General features: G+C 47.5%; 1 protein-coding gene across 2 annotated transcripts in view; it reads left to right on the top strand.

Moving 5' to 3' along the window:
- Positions 1-15,815, top strand: part of TACR1 (tachykinin receptor 1) — a 151,565-nt gene extending 135,750 nt beyond the window's left edge. For both annotated transcript variants that reach the window (XM_045978592.1, XM_045978593.1), the window contains 3 exons: positions 11,433-11,583; positions 12,941-13,137; positions 14,622-15,815. In XM_045978592.1, coding sequence (XP_045834548.1) covers positions 11,433-11,583; positions 12,941-13,137; positions 14,622-14,913 — 640 coding nt within the window. In that variant the 3' untranslated portion in view covers positions 14,914-15,815. The remainder of the gene's footprint in view (positions 1-11,432; positions 11,584-12,940; positions 13,138-14,621) is intronic.
- The last annotated feature ends 659 nt before the right edge of the window (positions 15,816-16,474 follow it).

The raw sequence follows: 16,474 nt of genomic DNA on the forward strand, positions 1-16,474 counted from the left end.
TAACTATCTGGAGGGGTTGCGGGTGGGTGAGTTATATCAAGAAAACATTTATCAGTGCTCACTGATCCTCAGAAAAAAACATGTCACAGACGAAATGCAGTCTTGTTCTCAGTGCGGTTGTAATAAACCAAGGAGCCTTGCAAAGCTCATGCTACATTGGTAAACACTGGACCAAAGTGCATACTGGAAAATGGCCTCATGAGGGATGAGGGGTGAGGTGTGCAGGGTGCAATGAATGCAAGCGGATAAAGCGCGTGCCGCGGTAACGCGGTGTTATGGGAAATGCTAGTAACCCAAGTGAACTGTGGATTGGTCCCTACGCCGGTTGCAGTTTGGCGCCACCTGGCGGTGATCATCTTCTCAGACTTACCGTGGGGATTTCCTGGAAGAGCTCCAAGATTGGATGGCACGTGCCAGACAGAGAAGATTGAGCGGGGAACGGAGTACAACTCAGGGGCTTCATGTCTGTCTCCCTGCCTCCTGAGACAGTCTCCCTCTCCCCCACATCCCCTACCCGACCGAAGCAAGAACCTTCCCCCACCATGAGAACTCTGTGGACACCACCATCTCTGACCAGCCGCCTTGGCCCCACTCTGGAAATCAGCCCTCCTCCTTCATTTCCTCAAAGCCCCACTGACACGGAGCTGTTAGGTGGGGCATATCTTACGGAACATTAGAGGAGTGAGCACAGAAATCAGAGAATTACGGCAGAAGACAGGCTTGGACGTCCTTGAATTTACTCACAGCTACCCTATTCTTTGCCATCTGGTGAGCAGTTCTCACTACAGGCAAATTCTTGCTGGTGGTGTCCTTTCTCAAGTCCCTTGCTTCTCTGGTCCTGGGGCTCACGAATGCGCTCGCGCTCTCTCTCTCTCTCTCTGTCTCATGCTTCCTTTCTCATCTTTCTCTTGCTTGCTCCTTGTACTTTTGATATTCCTCCCCCTCCTCCCACCAGAGACAGGTTTCGCATTTTTTCTCCCTACCACAAATAAAGCTTCTAGCCTATCTTTTCTTGTCCCCAACCACAGTAAAGTCCTCAGCCAAACCAAGGGCCATCTGATTTAGTCTCTTCTCTCAGCGTTGGGAAGTGTGCAGAAGCTTTGGAATTCAGGGTTTATTTTTTCTTTAACATAGAAACCAGTGAAAATTTCAGGTAGGGGTATTATCTTCCCATCTCTACCCCATCCCCATTCTGCCCCTGAGCAAACTAGAAGGAGGAGGGGTGTGGGTAAGGGAGCTGAGTTTCTTTCTGCTGGAGTCCCTTGTTTACATATCTCTTGTTAGAGCATTTCCAAACTCTGGAGCCATTCCTGGCAACACATCCTCTTTTGTTCCCTTCGTCTGGGAGAGCTGACAAAGAAAAAATCTGAAACCAGGACATCGTGAGAGCCCGTGCAGGGATGAGGCTGGTGAATCTGCCATGTGACATCTTCTAGAAAGCTGAAAGCCGGGCTGCAAATAGCTGGAATTATCCCCTGACCCTCTTCTTAAGAAATGTGAAGCTCTGGAGATATTTTATTTTGGAGAACTGAGTAAAAAAGTATGAGAGATTTACTGTCATGGAGAAAAGATATACTACAAAGCCACAAAAAATGAGTGTGGAGAGGGTGCCAGATAGAAGAAAGATAGATCAAGGAAACAGAGCAGAAGTCTCAAACAGAGCCAAGGAATCATTGTGGAGTTTTTTTGTCATAATACTCACCAAAATAAATCCCTGATGGACTGAAGAGTTACAATGCAGATAATCCAATAAGTGAATTAGAAGACAGTGTGAGCAAATACTTTCATGATTTCGGTATCGGAAAGGCAATTTAAGTATAATATGGTAGAAGCTACAAAGAGTTCTTGCAAATTAGTAAGGACCGTATGAATACTCCACTAAAATCAAGCAGAGATGCCTGGGTGGCTCAGTTGGTTAAGCGGCTGCCTTCGGCTCAGGTCATGATCCCAGCATCCTGGGATCGAGTCCCACATCCGGCTCCGTGCTCGGCGGGGAGCCTGCTTCTCTCTCTGTCTCTGCCTGCCACTCTGTCTGCCTGTGCTAGCTCTCGCTGTCTCTCTCTCTCTGACAAAAAAATAAAAAATAAAATCTTTAAAAAAAAAAAATCAAGCAAATTTATACAAGCAGTCAATTCAGAAAAGAAGAAATGACAATGACAAAAGCATAATTATAAAATGTCGATGTATAATGAATCAAGAATATTAAAAGTAAACTATCATGTTGTCGAAGACTAGAAGACTTACTAACGCCTAGTGTTGCTGTGCAGGGAAAATGGAAGGCCCAGAGGCCACAGGGGCTTAAACTGGCAGATATTTTCTGTAGAGTGACAATATATAGCAAACCTTTAAGAACACCTTAACTTAGTTCTGGTGAGTTAATCCTTGGGAAATAAGAATGAGAACAAAGGCATGGATTGAGGATGTTAATTACAGTATCAGTTAAATATCAAAGCATAGTAAATAACCCAAATGTCCCAATGGAAGATGGGCTGAATACACATGTATCTCCATAAAATGGGGCATCTTCACACCTATCAGAAACATTGTTACAGAAATATATTTACTGACATAAGAGGATTGTGACACAGTGTTATTTTTGAAGTAATATAAAATACTGAAGTATTTTAAGTAACATATTTGAAGTATTTGAATATTTGAAGTAATATAAAATATAAAATAATCTGAGTGTGCCTGTGCATATAGGAATAGGAAGACATTAGTCATTTTTTATTTCAAGGTCATAGATTACAGGAACTTACAGGGTTTTTTTTTTAAGATTTTTTTTTTTAATTTTCCGATGGAGAGAGCACATGTGCACGTGAATGGGGGAGGAGCAGAGGGAGAGAATCCTCGAGCAGACTCCGCACCAAACACAGACCCCATGAGATCCTAACCTGAGCTGAAACCAAGAGTTGGATGCTTACCCTTAACCGACTGAGCCACCCAGGCACCCCTTAAAGGTTTTCTTTTAACCTTGCCTGTATCTTCAAATCCACAATGAATATATAGTGCTTATAACAAGAAAACTGTTGATTAAAAAATAAAGACATAGGAAATGCTGAGACCTCCAGGCTCGGTGCCTGCAGGACATACATTCAGGCAGATGCCAGACCCACTCCTGAAGAGGGTGCCCTCAGGAGGACCTCCTGCGGATGTGGGGACGGAGCAGGTGAGGGTCCTAACGTCCCTCGAGCCCGAGATGCTCTCTTTCTATGAAACATTTCCCTGGTGCCACTTCTGCAAGAGTGATTAAAGAGGAACACCGCTGGGCTCCGCCTCCGAGGACCACAGTATCTAATGAAGCAGATAAAATATAAAAATTTGCCTAGAGAACACATCAAAATTCTGACATGTATGGTTTGGATAGTGACTGCAGAAGAGATGTGCTTGATCTCCTGTCTCGTTCACTGGCAGGAGCTGAGCGACTATCTCCAGGAGGCAGGCCCATTCCACGGTAGGAATTTTGTGAATTCAGTGAATTCACTTGAGCATCTGCTTTGATTGGTCAAAGCACATCCTAAAAGAGGTTGACTTGGGGCCTTTCTGCCCCGAGCTGATGGCTGGACGCAGTCGACGGAGGTTGGATCCTAGCCCCTCTCTGAAGATCAGGGAGAAGGACATGGGCTCACATGACTGTGACCCAGAGGAGATTGGTCACAAACAGGGGAGGGTTCTTGGGGGCTGCCTTGTCCAACAACACACAGATGGCATCTTTTGGCTGCTGCCTTCCCCTCCCTTTCATGACCCAACATTTTAGGAATGGAATCTCCACCTACTGCCCCCACGTCCTCATTCCCATCACCCAGCCCACCTGCTCTAGCCTTTGCTGACCACCCTGAAAACACTGATTCTGCTCTTGACCTCCTATTTCCAAAACAACAGAGCAAGTTCCAGTCCTCATCCCACCCCGTGCCCTCCCAATGCCCCTCCCCCAGACAGACTCCACCAGCAACTGGTCTCTCCCCTCTCCTCTCTCTCCTCCCTCCTTCCTCCCTCCTTCCCTGGGCTCAGTCCCACTCTTCTCTCCGCCCAGTATCCCCTCATCTTCTCAGGGTTTAGGGACACCCAAGGGGTCCAAATCCAATCTCCAGCCAGGTGTTTCGTCCTAGCTCCAGTCAGAGCCAGATGTCCAGCCGCCTGCCGGAAGGTCAGCATGTCCAGGTGTCCACTTGCTGAACTCCCCCAGCAAGCCTGATCCTCCTTCATGGTCCTCATATCAGTAACACTTGGCCTCACTCTCCCCCATTCACCCAGGCCAGAAATTGGCTAAATTGTCCCATTGGCTGCCAAGCCTATGAGCCACAGCACCCTTGGAGCCTTCCCCCACCGCCCAGGCTGCCATGGCTCTAGCTCAGGCCACCGTCACCCTCCAGCCTGGATCCCTGCCCAGCATCCTAAAGGCTGGTGCCTCTAGCCAGGCCTGCCTCCATCAGAGCACAAGCATCTGATCGTGTCACTCCCTGTTTAAAACCATCTCATGGTTTCCCATCAACTTTAGAATACATTATAAACTCTTCAGCCTGTCATAAAATGCCCTTCATGATTTGGCCTCTGTCTACCTTTCTGGACAAGTCTCCTGATACGTCCTCCAAGGGCTACGTTCCGTTTGGCCTGAATCACAGCACACTGTGCCAAGATCCTCTGTCAGTGCCTTTGCCCTTGCTGCTGTTCTCCTTCCCTGCAGTGCCCACCTCCTGCTGCTATATCAGGGTGTGGCCCAGCACACCTCCTCCAAGAAGCTTCCATGATTGGCTTAGTTGAGAGTCTCACTTGTGCATTCCCATTCCTCTCCATGCACTTAGTAACAAAATACCTGCAATATTCCGGGTAATTTTTAAAATTGTTTACGTATGTATCTACCTTTTACATCTTGTATTATTTATAAAGGCCTCTGACACCCCTTTCGGTGTCTCCACTCCCCTTGAAGAGGTCGTCACTGTCCACCACTTCCTGTGTCACCTTCCTTAGTGCTTCTCTGTGTCCCCGGCAGACTGAGCTCCCTGTGATGAGGCCCAAGCCTTGGACCCTTCACACAGGCCCAGGCATATAGTAGGTGCAGAATAAACACTTGCAAAATTTATAAATTGGTAGATTGTCATTTCCATCTGCCTCCAAGAGGGCTGCCAGGGGCTTTGGGATTTGGTCTAATATCTAGAAGTGAAAGCGAATAAGACATATGTGGCGTTTTCTTTCTTTTACTACAAAGAAACCACTTATCTGCAAAGAAGACAATGCTTTGGAAGGAAGGAGTCAAGCAGGCATCTAGCACCGTGCTCTAAGAAGCAACAGTCTTCGGGCTGCCGGAGGAAGAACAGGAGGGGGCTACTCAGCTTGTGTCCAACGAGGGGGGACCCCACAAGTCCGGGATGCAAAGAGGGCTCTGGGGACAGGCGTGTTCCCAGTCACCTCAAGTTTGCAGGACCATCCCAGGAGATGGACTTACCTTGTTGCCTGTGACCCGGGATAGAGTAGTGAAAGCTATGGGCCCCAGGTTCTCAGTGTAAGGAACTGCACCAGTCCCAGGTGCCAGCAGCAGGAGGCTCAGCGACAATGACTCTCAGCCCCAGCTGCGAGGAGAATCACGTGGGAGCTTCTGAAACTCCTGATGCCCAGGCAGCCCTCAGGCGAGGCTTCAGTCGGAAGCTGAGCATGGGATCCACACCCTGGAATTTTCCAGCACTTCCCGGTGACTCCAATGTGCAGCCACCATGGAGAGCCATGAGCTTCAAACTTGAACTTGCACGTGAACCCCCAGGGAGTCTTGTTAAAATACACGTTCTGATTTGGCCCTTCCAGGGTGGGGCATGAGAGTCTGTATCTCACAAGCCCCAGGTATCACTGATGGAGCTGGCTTTATGGCTAGTGAGTGGCGCGTCACAGGGGTATTCAAGAAGTCAGTGGCTGAATACCTGGTATGGAAAATGTAGAGAGGGTAAGGCATTGGATAGGGGTAAGGATCACAGCAGTGCTCATCAGCCTTTCTGTTACAGCTGAGGTCTCCCACCACCACCTCCAAATAGCACCATCCACAGAAAGTCACGCATAAACCCAGCAAAGCAGAGTTGTTTGTTAGAGTGAAAACGCACACCCCAGAGCCCTTCTTCCCCCACCTCGGAGCACCTAAAGCCTCCATGAAGTGCATTAGAAGATGCTCTGGATACTATTTAATATACCCGTGTATCTGATTTCAAATGCTGGGGATTATTTCAGAGACCGGAACTGTTGGTGCTTGAACAACGAGGTGACTCCAGAGAGTGAGACATCAGTAGACCTGGATTAGTGAGCAGTAAGGCATTAAGGATGGGCGAATCTGCAGGATTTGGGGTCACACAGTCTGTATTCAGCAAGTTTATGCTGTAAAATGTGCTGCTTCGAGGAGTGACCAGGAGGGAACGAAGACATGATGTTTGCGTGCACCTACCTTCTGCGTCCAGTGAGGCCACCAGAAGGGAATGACCAGAGTCCGTGCACCATCTCATCAAACGGGAAGGCAGCCAGGCCATCCTTGCTGTCACAGCCTCTTGCTGTCACTCCCAGTCCTCTCTCTGACTCGCCTCTGATGCATCCCTGATCCCTCTTCTCTTCTCCCAAGGCAGATATTAATTCTGAGAGCTGAGAAAACCCTGCCTGGCAGGTGCCATGGGACTATCGGAGTTGAAAGCCAAGCAATAGCACGGAGCCACACATAATAAGATTATACAAGGTTCCATTGGCCAGCTCCCTAAAATAATGATTTTGGCAAAAAAAAATTACAAAACAGGATTATCTCCAATTAACTACAAGGATATGATAAAATTTCTCCAAGAAAGTGTCAAGATGGGAGAAATGTATTTATTTTCATATTTTCTACTGATAGAGTTTCATTCATTTGACTGAGAGCCATTTAGAAGTTTTGATAACCGAGACATTGTTTAAATTGAGTGTTTGCAATTTCTATGTAAAAGGGGTTTATCTTGGGCACCTGGGTGGCTCAGTCATTAAGCCTCTGCCTTGGGCTCAAGTCATGATCCCAGAGTCCTGGGATCGAGCCCGATATCAGCAGGAAGCCTGCTACTCCCTCTCCCACTCCCCCTGTTTGTGTTCCCTCTCTCACTGTGTCTCTTTCTGTCAACTAACTAAATAAAATCTTTTAAAAATAAAATAAAATAAATAAATGAAAGTAGTTTATCTGAGCAAGATTTAGGGGGAATGCATTTAACCTCTGATCCTTCCAAGAGTCAAACCTACAGGTTGATTTGTTTTTTTTTTATGATTTTGGAGAGGGAGGTTGTTGAAGGGTTCCTGGAGGGAGCAGAAGACTGTGCTTCTGGAGCTCTAAGACCCCAGCTCCACTAGAATGCTCTTAATGGACTTTTTAAATTAAATTTATTGCAATAAAATATATATAACATAAAATTTACCACTGTACATTCACGGTGTTGCAACCATCACCATAATCCATTTCCAGAACTTTTCCATTATCCCAGATAATTATCCCATCCCCTCCTCTCAGGCCCTGGCAACCTCTATTCCACTTTCCATCTTTATGAATGTGCCTATTCTAGATATTTCATGTAGTGGAATCATATACTGTTTGTCCTCTTGTGTTTGGCTTACTCACTTATCATGATGTTTGCCAGTTTCATCCTTGTGGTAGCAGGTATCAGAATTTCATTCCTTTTTATGGCTGAATAATATTCCATCATCAAGTATATACCATACTTGGTTTATCTATTCAACTTTTGAGGGCCCACTTGGGTTATTTCCACCTTTGGGCTACAGTGAATAGTGCTGCTAGGAACCTTGGTGCACAAGCATCTATGTGAGTAGATGCTTTCCTGCTTCCAAATCATCTGGGTATACACCTAGAAGTGGAAGAGCTGAGTCATATTTCTATGTCATTCTTCATTATTCCTGTTCTAGAATGGACATGTTAGTGCTCTACCTGATTATAATACTTTTTAACTGCAATTAAGTCCATACTTTTTGTTGTTTACAAATAAATAAGGAAATTACTTTTCCTTCCTTAAAAAGAAAGAAAGAGAAAGGAAGGAAGGGAGGGAGGGAGAGAGAAAAAAAGAAAAAGAGGCTGGAGGCTCCTAGGTGGCTCAGTCAGTTATGGGTCTGACTCTTGATCTCAGCGCAGGCCTTGATCTCAGGGTTGTGAGTTCAAGCCCTGCATTGGGCTCCATGTTGGGCGTGGAGCCTACTTGGGGAAAAAAAAAAGGCTGATAAGTTATGTTTACTGATCCAGTTTAGTATTTTCCTAATGGTCTGATCTGATCTTTGATTTTCCAAAAGGCACTTTGTTTTAAAATGCAAGTTGTTTTCTATTCAGGTATGGCGAGGCCAAAAGATGAGGACACGATTGCTATTGAAAAAGTAATTTATTACTCATAGTTCCCAGGACGAAGGGGCAGGCGTGCCACGCAGGGCCACAGGCAGAGACAGAGCTTGCGGGGACTTCAGGAAAGACTTAATTGTGTGTTCCAGAGAAGGAACGGGTGAGGCAGGGTAAACAGGCTTAGAATTGGCTATTTTGAATCATTTCCGTGGGTTCAGCGCCCCTGACTGCCCAAGGTGGCCCTGGGGTGACCGTGGCAGCCGGAGAGCATCCCACGGCATAAGAGCCCTGAGAAAACAGGTGGAGGGAGGGGTATGGGTGCTGGGTTGGCTAGGGTGTAGATGAAAGTCACACCAGCTTGAGTTATCTCTGGAAACCAGCTAGCACAAGGAGGGACCGTCCTTTCCAGGTCAGCAAGGCCCAGACATCAAAGCACCAGCTGCAGAAACTAAGAAACATGGTTAACACACACTTCAGTGAAGTCATAAATCTCCAACAATGGGGTTCCAACAGGCTTACAGACCTTGGACCTGAAACAGTGCTTCTCAGGGATAACCATGTGCCAGAATAACTTGGAGAATTTTCCCCACTGTGGTTTCCTGCTTCTACCCTCAAGGCCAATTAAATGTGCATGTCTGAGTACTGATCATTTTAAAAGCTCCCCTAGGGATACTCATGATTCCAGGCTTGAGAACCATTGGTTTAGGGCCGTGTTTCTCAAAGTCAGAACCTGGACCAGCAGCAGCAGCAGCATGGCCCGGGAATTTGTTATAAATGCAGATTCTCAGGGGGAGCCTGGGCGTCTGGGGTAAGCGTCTGATTTGGCTCAGGTCATGTTCTCAGGGTCCTGGGATCAAACCGCATGGCAGCCTCCCTGCTCAGCAGGAAGTCTGTTTGTCCCTCTCTCTCTCTGTTCCTCCCCCCTGCTCATGCACTCTCTCTCTCTCTCAAAATAAATAAAATCTTTAAAAAATAATAAATAAATAATACAATAAATGCAGAATCTCAGGCACGCCCCAGACCTGCTAAGTGGATAAGTCTAGGCATGGTGGGGCCCTTTGTGTTCAAACAAGCCATGCAGGTGATTCTGAAGCTAGCTCCAGTTTGGGACCCGGTGGTCCAGGGTAAAGAGTACAGGTGACGACTGCAGGGTCCTCCCGTCCTGTCCCTCACCCAGTGCTCTGAGGCGCTGGCCCCACAAAGCTCAGCTAAGGGTTTTGCGTGCCAACCAAGTGTCAGTCTGCAGGAAGGACTAGTGATCTGGGTAGCAGAAGCAAGTGCCTCCTGGAAGTTCCCAGGGTCTCCACGCCCCCAAATCTCCAAGTGTCCTCTACAGCGAGTGGGAGGAGAGGTCGGGATCAGGTAGGATACTCAGGGTGTGCTCTCTGCTCTGGTGGCTGGAGAACCCAGAGGCTCCCAGACGAGGTGACAATCGAGGGGCCCCCCGAACAGCCTGATAAGACACAAAAGGGACACGCTCAGCACCCTGCATTGCTGAGTTTATGCTATCTTACTTAAAAGCTCTCCAAGGGTCCTCAAGTTGCCAATTTTAATACTCAGAGGAGGCTGAATAAGTAGTAAAACTGTGGGGCAAAAAAGTGATTGAAAACATAGTACTGATAAAGGACAGAAATGAAGTAAATTAAGTGGGTTTTCCTTATTGGGGGAAAAAAATCAGAGAATAAGCATAAACAGAGTGGAAGAAAATACCATCGGGTGACTTTTCTCTAATGACAAGAAGCTGGTTCTGGGGTCACAGACCGGCCTTCTTACCCCAGCTCCTCTTTTTAGCAGCTGGGAATTTGGAGAAGTTAATTCCTTTCTAAACTTCAGTTTCCTCAAAATAAATAAATAAATAAATAAGTAAAATTTTTTTAAAAACCTTCAGTTTCCTTGTCTACAAAAATGGGATTATGATAGTAGCCTCCTAATCATTTGTTTTCGGGATCAAATAGGAACAGTGGTGTTAAGTGCTTGGTATTGTGCTCCTCACTAAATAAAATCTAACTACCCTTTCCGCTATGAATACCACACATTATTATTAGCACAGTGATCTAGAGCGAATGCCCCAAAACATTGACTATTCCCCCCGATTCTTACTATCAGGAGTCTGAGCCTCTGTGTCAGGCTCGTGTCAGGAGAAGGGGGCTACAACCATCTAGACATGTCAAGGACCCCTTGAGAAAAATATCCTTTCTCAAAATGCAAAAATATGTATATACATATATTTGAGTCTCCTATTTTGAAAGATGCTGCCTTAAACAGAATAGGATAAGTTATGCCATTGTAACAAACCTCAAAATCTCAGTGGTTTAACATGGCAAAGGTTTCTTTCCTGCCAGTGTTTCAAACTCAAGTCAGCTGGTGTGTGGCCTGCGAGCTGTAACTCAGGGACCTGGGAAGCGTTCATTCGGAGATAGGTTTTTTTTTGTTTGTTTTTTTTTTAAAGATTTTATTTATTCACCTGACAGAGAGAGAGATCACAAGTAGGCAGAGAGGCAGACAGAGAGAGAGGAGGAAGCAGGCTCCCTGCGGAGCAGAGAGCCCGATGCGGGGCTCGATCCCAGGACCCCGAGATCATGACCCGAGCCGAAGGCAGCGGCTCAATCCACTGAGCCACCCAGGCGCCCCAAGGGCCAGGCTTAGAAGTGGCTTATACTTTGTGGCTTTCACCCACTGATCCTAGTTGTAAAATAAATTTAATCTCTCTCCTCCAGGCTAATTATTCTTACACCTGGAAATCCACTGGTCATGCAGAATGGATGAGATTCCAGAGATTATACTTCTATTAATGCATCCTCAGGTTGCATTTTTTTGGAGGGAGAGTGTAAGGTATATTGAATTTGCTATCAACTAAAATTGCCATGGGTAGACAACGGATTCAGTTCCCTTTCATCCGTGTTTGTTCTTCTCTTCAATCTCAACAGGAATCTCAGTTATGGAAAGAGTTTTCTCTAGTTTACCCATTTTTGTGTCACCCAACCATTCAGCGCAGGTGGCAAGCCTCCCTGGGTGTGTCTTGCCATCCGAATGCTGAGAAAGGTAGCTGCCAAGCCTTGACGGCCCCTGTCGTTTTTTAGACTGACGGCTCCCGTGCTGCTTGCTGCAGGTACCACATCTGCGTGACGGTGCTGATCTACTTCCTTCCCCTGCTGGTGATCGGCTATGCGTACACCGTGGTGGGCATCACGCTGTGGGCCAGCGAGATCCCTGGGGACTCCTCGGACCGTTACCACGAGCAGGTCTCTGCCAAGCGCAAGGTAAGCAAGGACCAAGCAGCCCTGACCCACCCTGATGCGGGCGACAGACTGGCGGGCACTGAGCCCCAGAACCTCCACAGGAACGAAACATCCCTGGGTCTGTGGAACAGTGGAGGGGAGGGCAGGGATGCGGGGAAGTGGCGGGAAGAGGTCTTTCTTCACTGTATTTGTAACCTGGGCCCACCTGTACAGGCAGAAGCTACTTCCTTCTTGCCTTAAGAGTAACTGATGGGGCACCTGGATGGCTCAGTCAGTTAAGCATCTGCCTTCAGCTCACGTCATGATCCCAAGATCGTGGAATCCAGTCCCGCATCGGGCTCCTTGCTCAGTGGAGAGCCCGCTTCTTGCTCTGCCTGCCGCTTCCCCTGCTTGTGCTCTTGCTCTCTCTTTCTCTCTCTCTCTCTCTCTCTCTGGCAAATAAATAAATAAAAATCTTAAAAAAAAAAAAAGAGTAACTGGCAACCTCTCAAGCTAGTAACATGCACACACACACACACACACACACACACACACACACACTATGGTAACCACTGTTATTTGTTATTAATCCATCCAGATATTACAATGCATTTATAAGCCAAATAAATATTTATTCTTTTCTTTTTTTGCACAAGTACATATTCTTTTTCCTTTTTTATATTCTTTTCCCCTCCCATCTTTTGCTTAACACTGTCTATAAGATTTTTGAAAACCAATAAATCAAGAGTTTTCTCATTTTTTTCTCTTTTATACTTCTTTACATAGTATTTCATTGTGTGGTTACTAGTTAGTTTTTCTCTGAAGATTTCATGGGGCTAAAAAGGAACAGGTTACTTCCCCCCACTATTCATAAAAACCTCTGAAATCCCCTTTAACCATCTGGTGCTCCTAGCTGCAGCTGTCCAGATCCCTCCTTTCTCTCTCTTGCCCAGATACTGTCCTGGCCCTTCGTTTCCCCCTTCCACACCCCTGCTGCCTCCTGCCCCTTCCTGGATCTCTCCCCCGCAGAATCCCCATTCCCCTGGGTCTAACCTCCCTCGGCTTCTCCAGTCCCCACCCAGAAGGATGACATAACACAGAGGTTCTCAAAGGTGAGTGCATCTCAAAATCATCCAAAGAGCTTGTCAGACACAGAAATCTGGCTTTCACCCCCCGGGTTTCTGAGTCTGTGAGTGCGGGATAGGGTCCCAGAATTCCCATTTCTGACAGGTTCCCAAAGCGGGTCCCGGAGCCATACTCTGAGAACTACTGACGTAATCCAAGTTCCATGGTCCCACGTATAAATGGTCCTTGTGGTGAAGGGGCAGGAGGAGAGAGAGCGTAATGGCGAGAAGAGGCTGACGTGCTGCGGGTCTCACCCATCTCACACTCTCGCCAGGTGGTCAAGATGATGATCATCGTGGTGTGCACCTTCGCCATCTGCTGGCTGCCCTTCCACGTCTTCTTCCTCTTGCCCTACATCAACCCCGACCTCTACCTGGAGAAGTTCATTCAGCAGGTCTATCTGGCGGTCATGTGGCTGGCCATGAGCTCCACCATGTACAACCCCATCATCTACTGCTGCCTCAACGACAGGTGAGGGCCTCGCTCCGCGCTCGCTCAGGAGCAGCAAGACCGTCTTGTCTCTGGAGCTCCTGAGCACCCAAGCGCTCAGCCTAACTGAGCAGAACCTCTGCGAGGCAAGAGGGAGCGGGAGGAACTGCAGTAAAAAAAAAATGACCACACTGCCCAATCCCTACTAGTTACCAAAACAGAGTGGTTTTTTTTTTTCCTTTTCCAAGAAGAACCAGAAATCTGTATTTTTGTGTGAGGTCTTTTGACCTTTGAATACTGGCAACTGAGGTTGTGGGGGCTGGGGATGCACATTAAAACAAACCTCTGTGACGCATGCGTATGAAGAGGTCTGTGGGCCGCAGCCAGTTCACAGCCTGGGAGTTTGGCCAGTTAGCCCTATGGATCTACGCACAGTGGCTGTGTGTGCAGAGAGGGGGAGGAAGGGAGGCAGAGAGAGTCACGCACACACAGAGACACTGATGGCACCTGAGCACCGTTCTCCACGGAGCATCTTTTCCTTTCACTGGTCTCTCACTTCCCTCTTCCCATCCTCCCCATCACACAATCTGGGTAGCTTTCCCTAGTTTTTTCTGGTGGTTTCGACAGGACAGGGAAAGCAAAAGGCCCTGATTCAGGACTTGGCCACACTGGCCAGGAGAGCTGTCCTGGCAGAAGCAGCCAACCTTAGACAAGGAAGAGAAGGGGGAGCCCATCGGGAACAGTGATCAGCAATAGGGAATTCGGGTTGGTGTGCAGAGTCCCCAACAGGCAGGTCAGTCCCTCGGCTGAGAAAGGAGGAAGGGCCAGGAGGAGGAATGAAATGTTTGTCACAGTCTTTCTAGCTTTTGGTCATCAGCCTACAAAGTGCCTTCTGTGAATGAGACACTCAGATGCTGTGAATTTGGGGGGCAGGATTCTCTTGAATGTGTCCAAATGCTCTCTGTTAATGCATGGATTCTTCTCCTTCAAAGAGCCTGATGACTTTTCCCAAGTTCTCTTGGGTTAAATATTAAATATCCCAGTATGTCTAAGTAAAGGCTGATTCTCCCAGTTTATCAAACAGGAACACTGAGGCACTTGGAAGCGACGTGATTGAAGTGAGCCATAGTCCACGGGCTCCTTGAGAGAAAGGAGTCCTAACATATGGGTTTCCTGCCCGCTGATGAGCACAGCACCAAGCACAGAGCAAACACTTGGCGAGCACTTTTGTTAGTGTTGAGTCAATCCAGCATGGGCCAAGGTATGGGGGGCAGAAGCAGAGTTCAGGGGTCACCCTCAGTCAACAAAGGCATTTCACATGAGCCTGGGGTCTGGTCCTGGATTCTGCCTTCATGACTGGCCTTCAAATTGCTTTGGCCCCAATGTCTCAGGCTGTCAATATAAACCCAGTAAAAGAGAGTCATGCTCAGGTATGCACATGTGTGCAAGAGCTGAGAGAGTGGTGGGAATGTCCTCTGGGAGCAGGCTGTCCCCAAGGGTCACCTCTCCATCTGCTCTCTCGCCAGGTTCCGTCTGGGCTTCAAGTATGCCTTCCGGTGCTGCCCCTTTATCAGTGCCGGTGACTACGAGGGGCTCGAAATGAAATCCACCCGCTACCTCCAAACCCAGGGCAGCGTGTATAAGGTCAGCCGCCTGGAGACCACCGTCTCCACAGTGGTGGGGGCCCACGAGGAGGAGCTGGAGGATGGTCCCAAGGCCATACCCTCGTCCCAGGACCTGGCCTCCAATGGCTCCTCTCGCAGCAACTCCAAGACCATGACAGAGAGCTTCAGCTTCTACTCCAACATGCTCTCCTAGACCACAGGTCCTCAGTGGGGGCGGCCACCACCATCTGTGTCTTGCTTCAATTTCATGCATGGATAATGCCTTGATCTAGAAACCATCAGAAACACCCTCACATTGGGGCTTGTAAAAAAAAAAAGTTAGAATGTTTTAGGGAAAATGTTCCATCCTGAGTTAAAAAACAAAACCTGGATTCTTCTATGACTTTGTCATCTCCCACACTGTGTGACCCAAGGCAAATCACTGAACTTCTCTGAGCTTGTAAAATGGCAAGGTTGGGCTTGATTTTCCCTGCAATCCATGCCATAATTCTAAAATTAACTTTGGTTTTACGTGGGGGCTCACTCTAGGAGGAATCCTGTAGCACCTGGATTTGCCTGGAGCCCCTGTCTTACTTCAGTGAAGCTGTCCACAGCCCTGTGCAGATTACCCTCCTTTTGCTGGTCTTCACATCAACCTCACATCAACCTTCTCTCGACAGGGTGAACAAAAGAAGGAACTACATAAAATCCAAAGGAAAGATTTAACTCCGTCTTCTAAGCATCTGTGAAAAGGAAGCATGGATGCCTTCCTTTAGGCACCTCAATCTTTCAGTGCACAGAAACATCCTGAGATTGAAAAGCTCGGGTTCATCTGCATTATGTCCCTAGGGGCTGTCCTGGGTGACCAGTATGACAGAATATGTCCACTCATGCCAGCTAATGTCTGCTACAGACCAAGAATCGGGAGGCCCAGGCCACACTTAATCTATCTGAGCCTCTTTCATTATCTATGAAACCATGGGGCTGAACGAGATCACCTAAGTATCCTTTTTTTTTTTAAAGATTTTATGTATTTATTTGACAGAGAGAGATCATAAGTAGGCAGAGAGGCAGGCAGAGAGCCCCTGCCAAGCAGAGAGCCCGATGTGGGACTCGATCCCAGGACCCTGAGATCATGACCTGAGCCGAAGGCAGCGGCCTAAACCACTGAGCCACCCAGGCGCCCCCCTAAGTATCCCTTTTAACATTCAACGAGTTTTTTGTTTGTTTCACCAAAAATTGGTGGTCTCAAAAAGAATAGGAATAACAAGTCCAGTGACTTAATACCCAGTTCCTAGAGAGTAGCAACTGCTAAAATGTGTCAATATCCATATCAAACGTTCTCTGATTTATCCTAAAACCATGAGAACTTTCCTTCTTCTGGAACATCTTGGCCTTTGACAGAGCAGAGGACTTCATGTCAAAGCCTGCCTCTCTCATCAGAGGTTAACAGGCCAAGTCCCCCAGCTGGAGATGCCATCAAGGAAGATAAACATAGGGACTCCCTATGCTGGCCTTTTGGGGTATCTTAGGGCAGGGACACTAATGTGGTCTGAGCTTTTAGTAGCACAAGCCAGATGTCCAATGAACATGGAGGCTGCCCCCTGCAGCCCCACTTGTGGGAGGAGGCCACCTAATATCTTCCCTTCTGATTCTCTGAATCTTCCCTTCCTGCCCCCATGGCTTCAGTGGCCACCTGTGACCCACCCACCCACAGGACAGTCTACCAAGAGCCATGAATTTAATCCTGCCTGTCCCACTAGAGCTTTGAGGAG

The sequence above is a fragment of the Meles meles genome, chromosome 15 (assembly GCF_922984935.1).
Source record: "Meles meles chromosome 15, mMelMel3.1 paternal haplotype, whole genome shotgun sequence".
Classification (NCBI taxonomy): Eukaryota; Metazoa; Chordata; class Mammalia; order Carnivora; family Mustelidae; genus Meles; species Meles meles.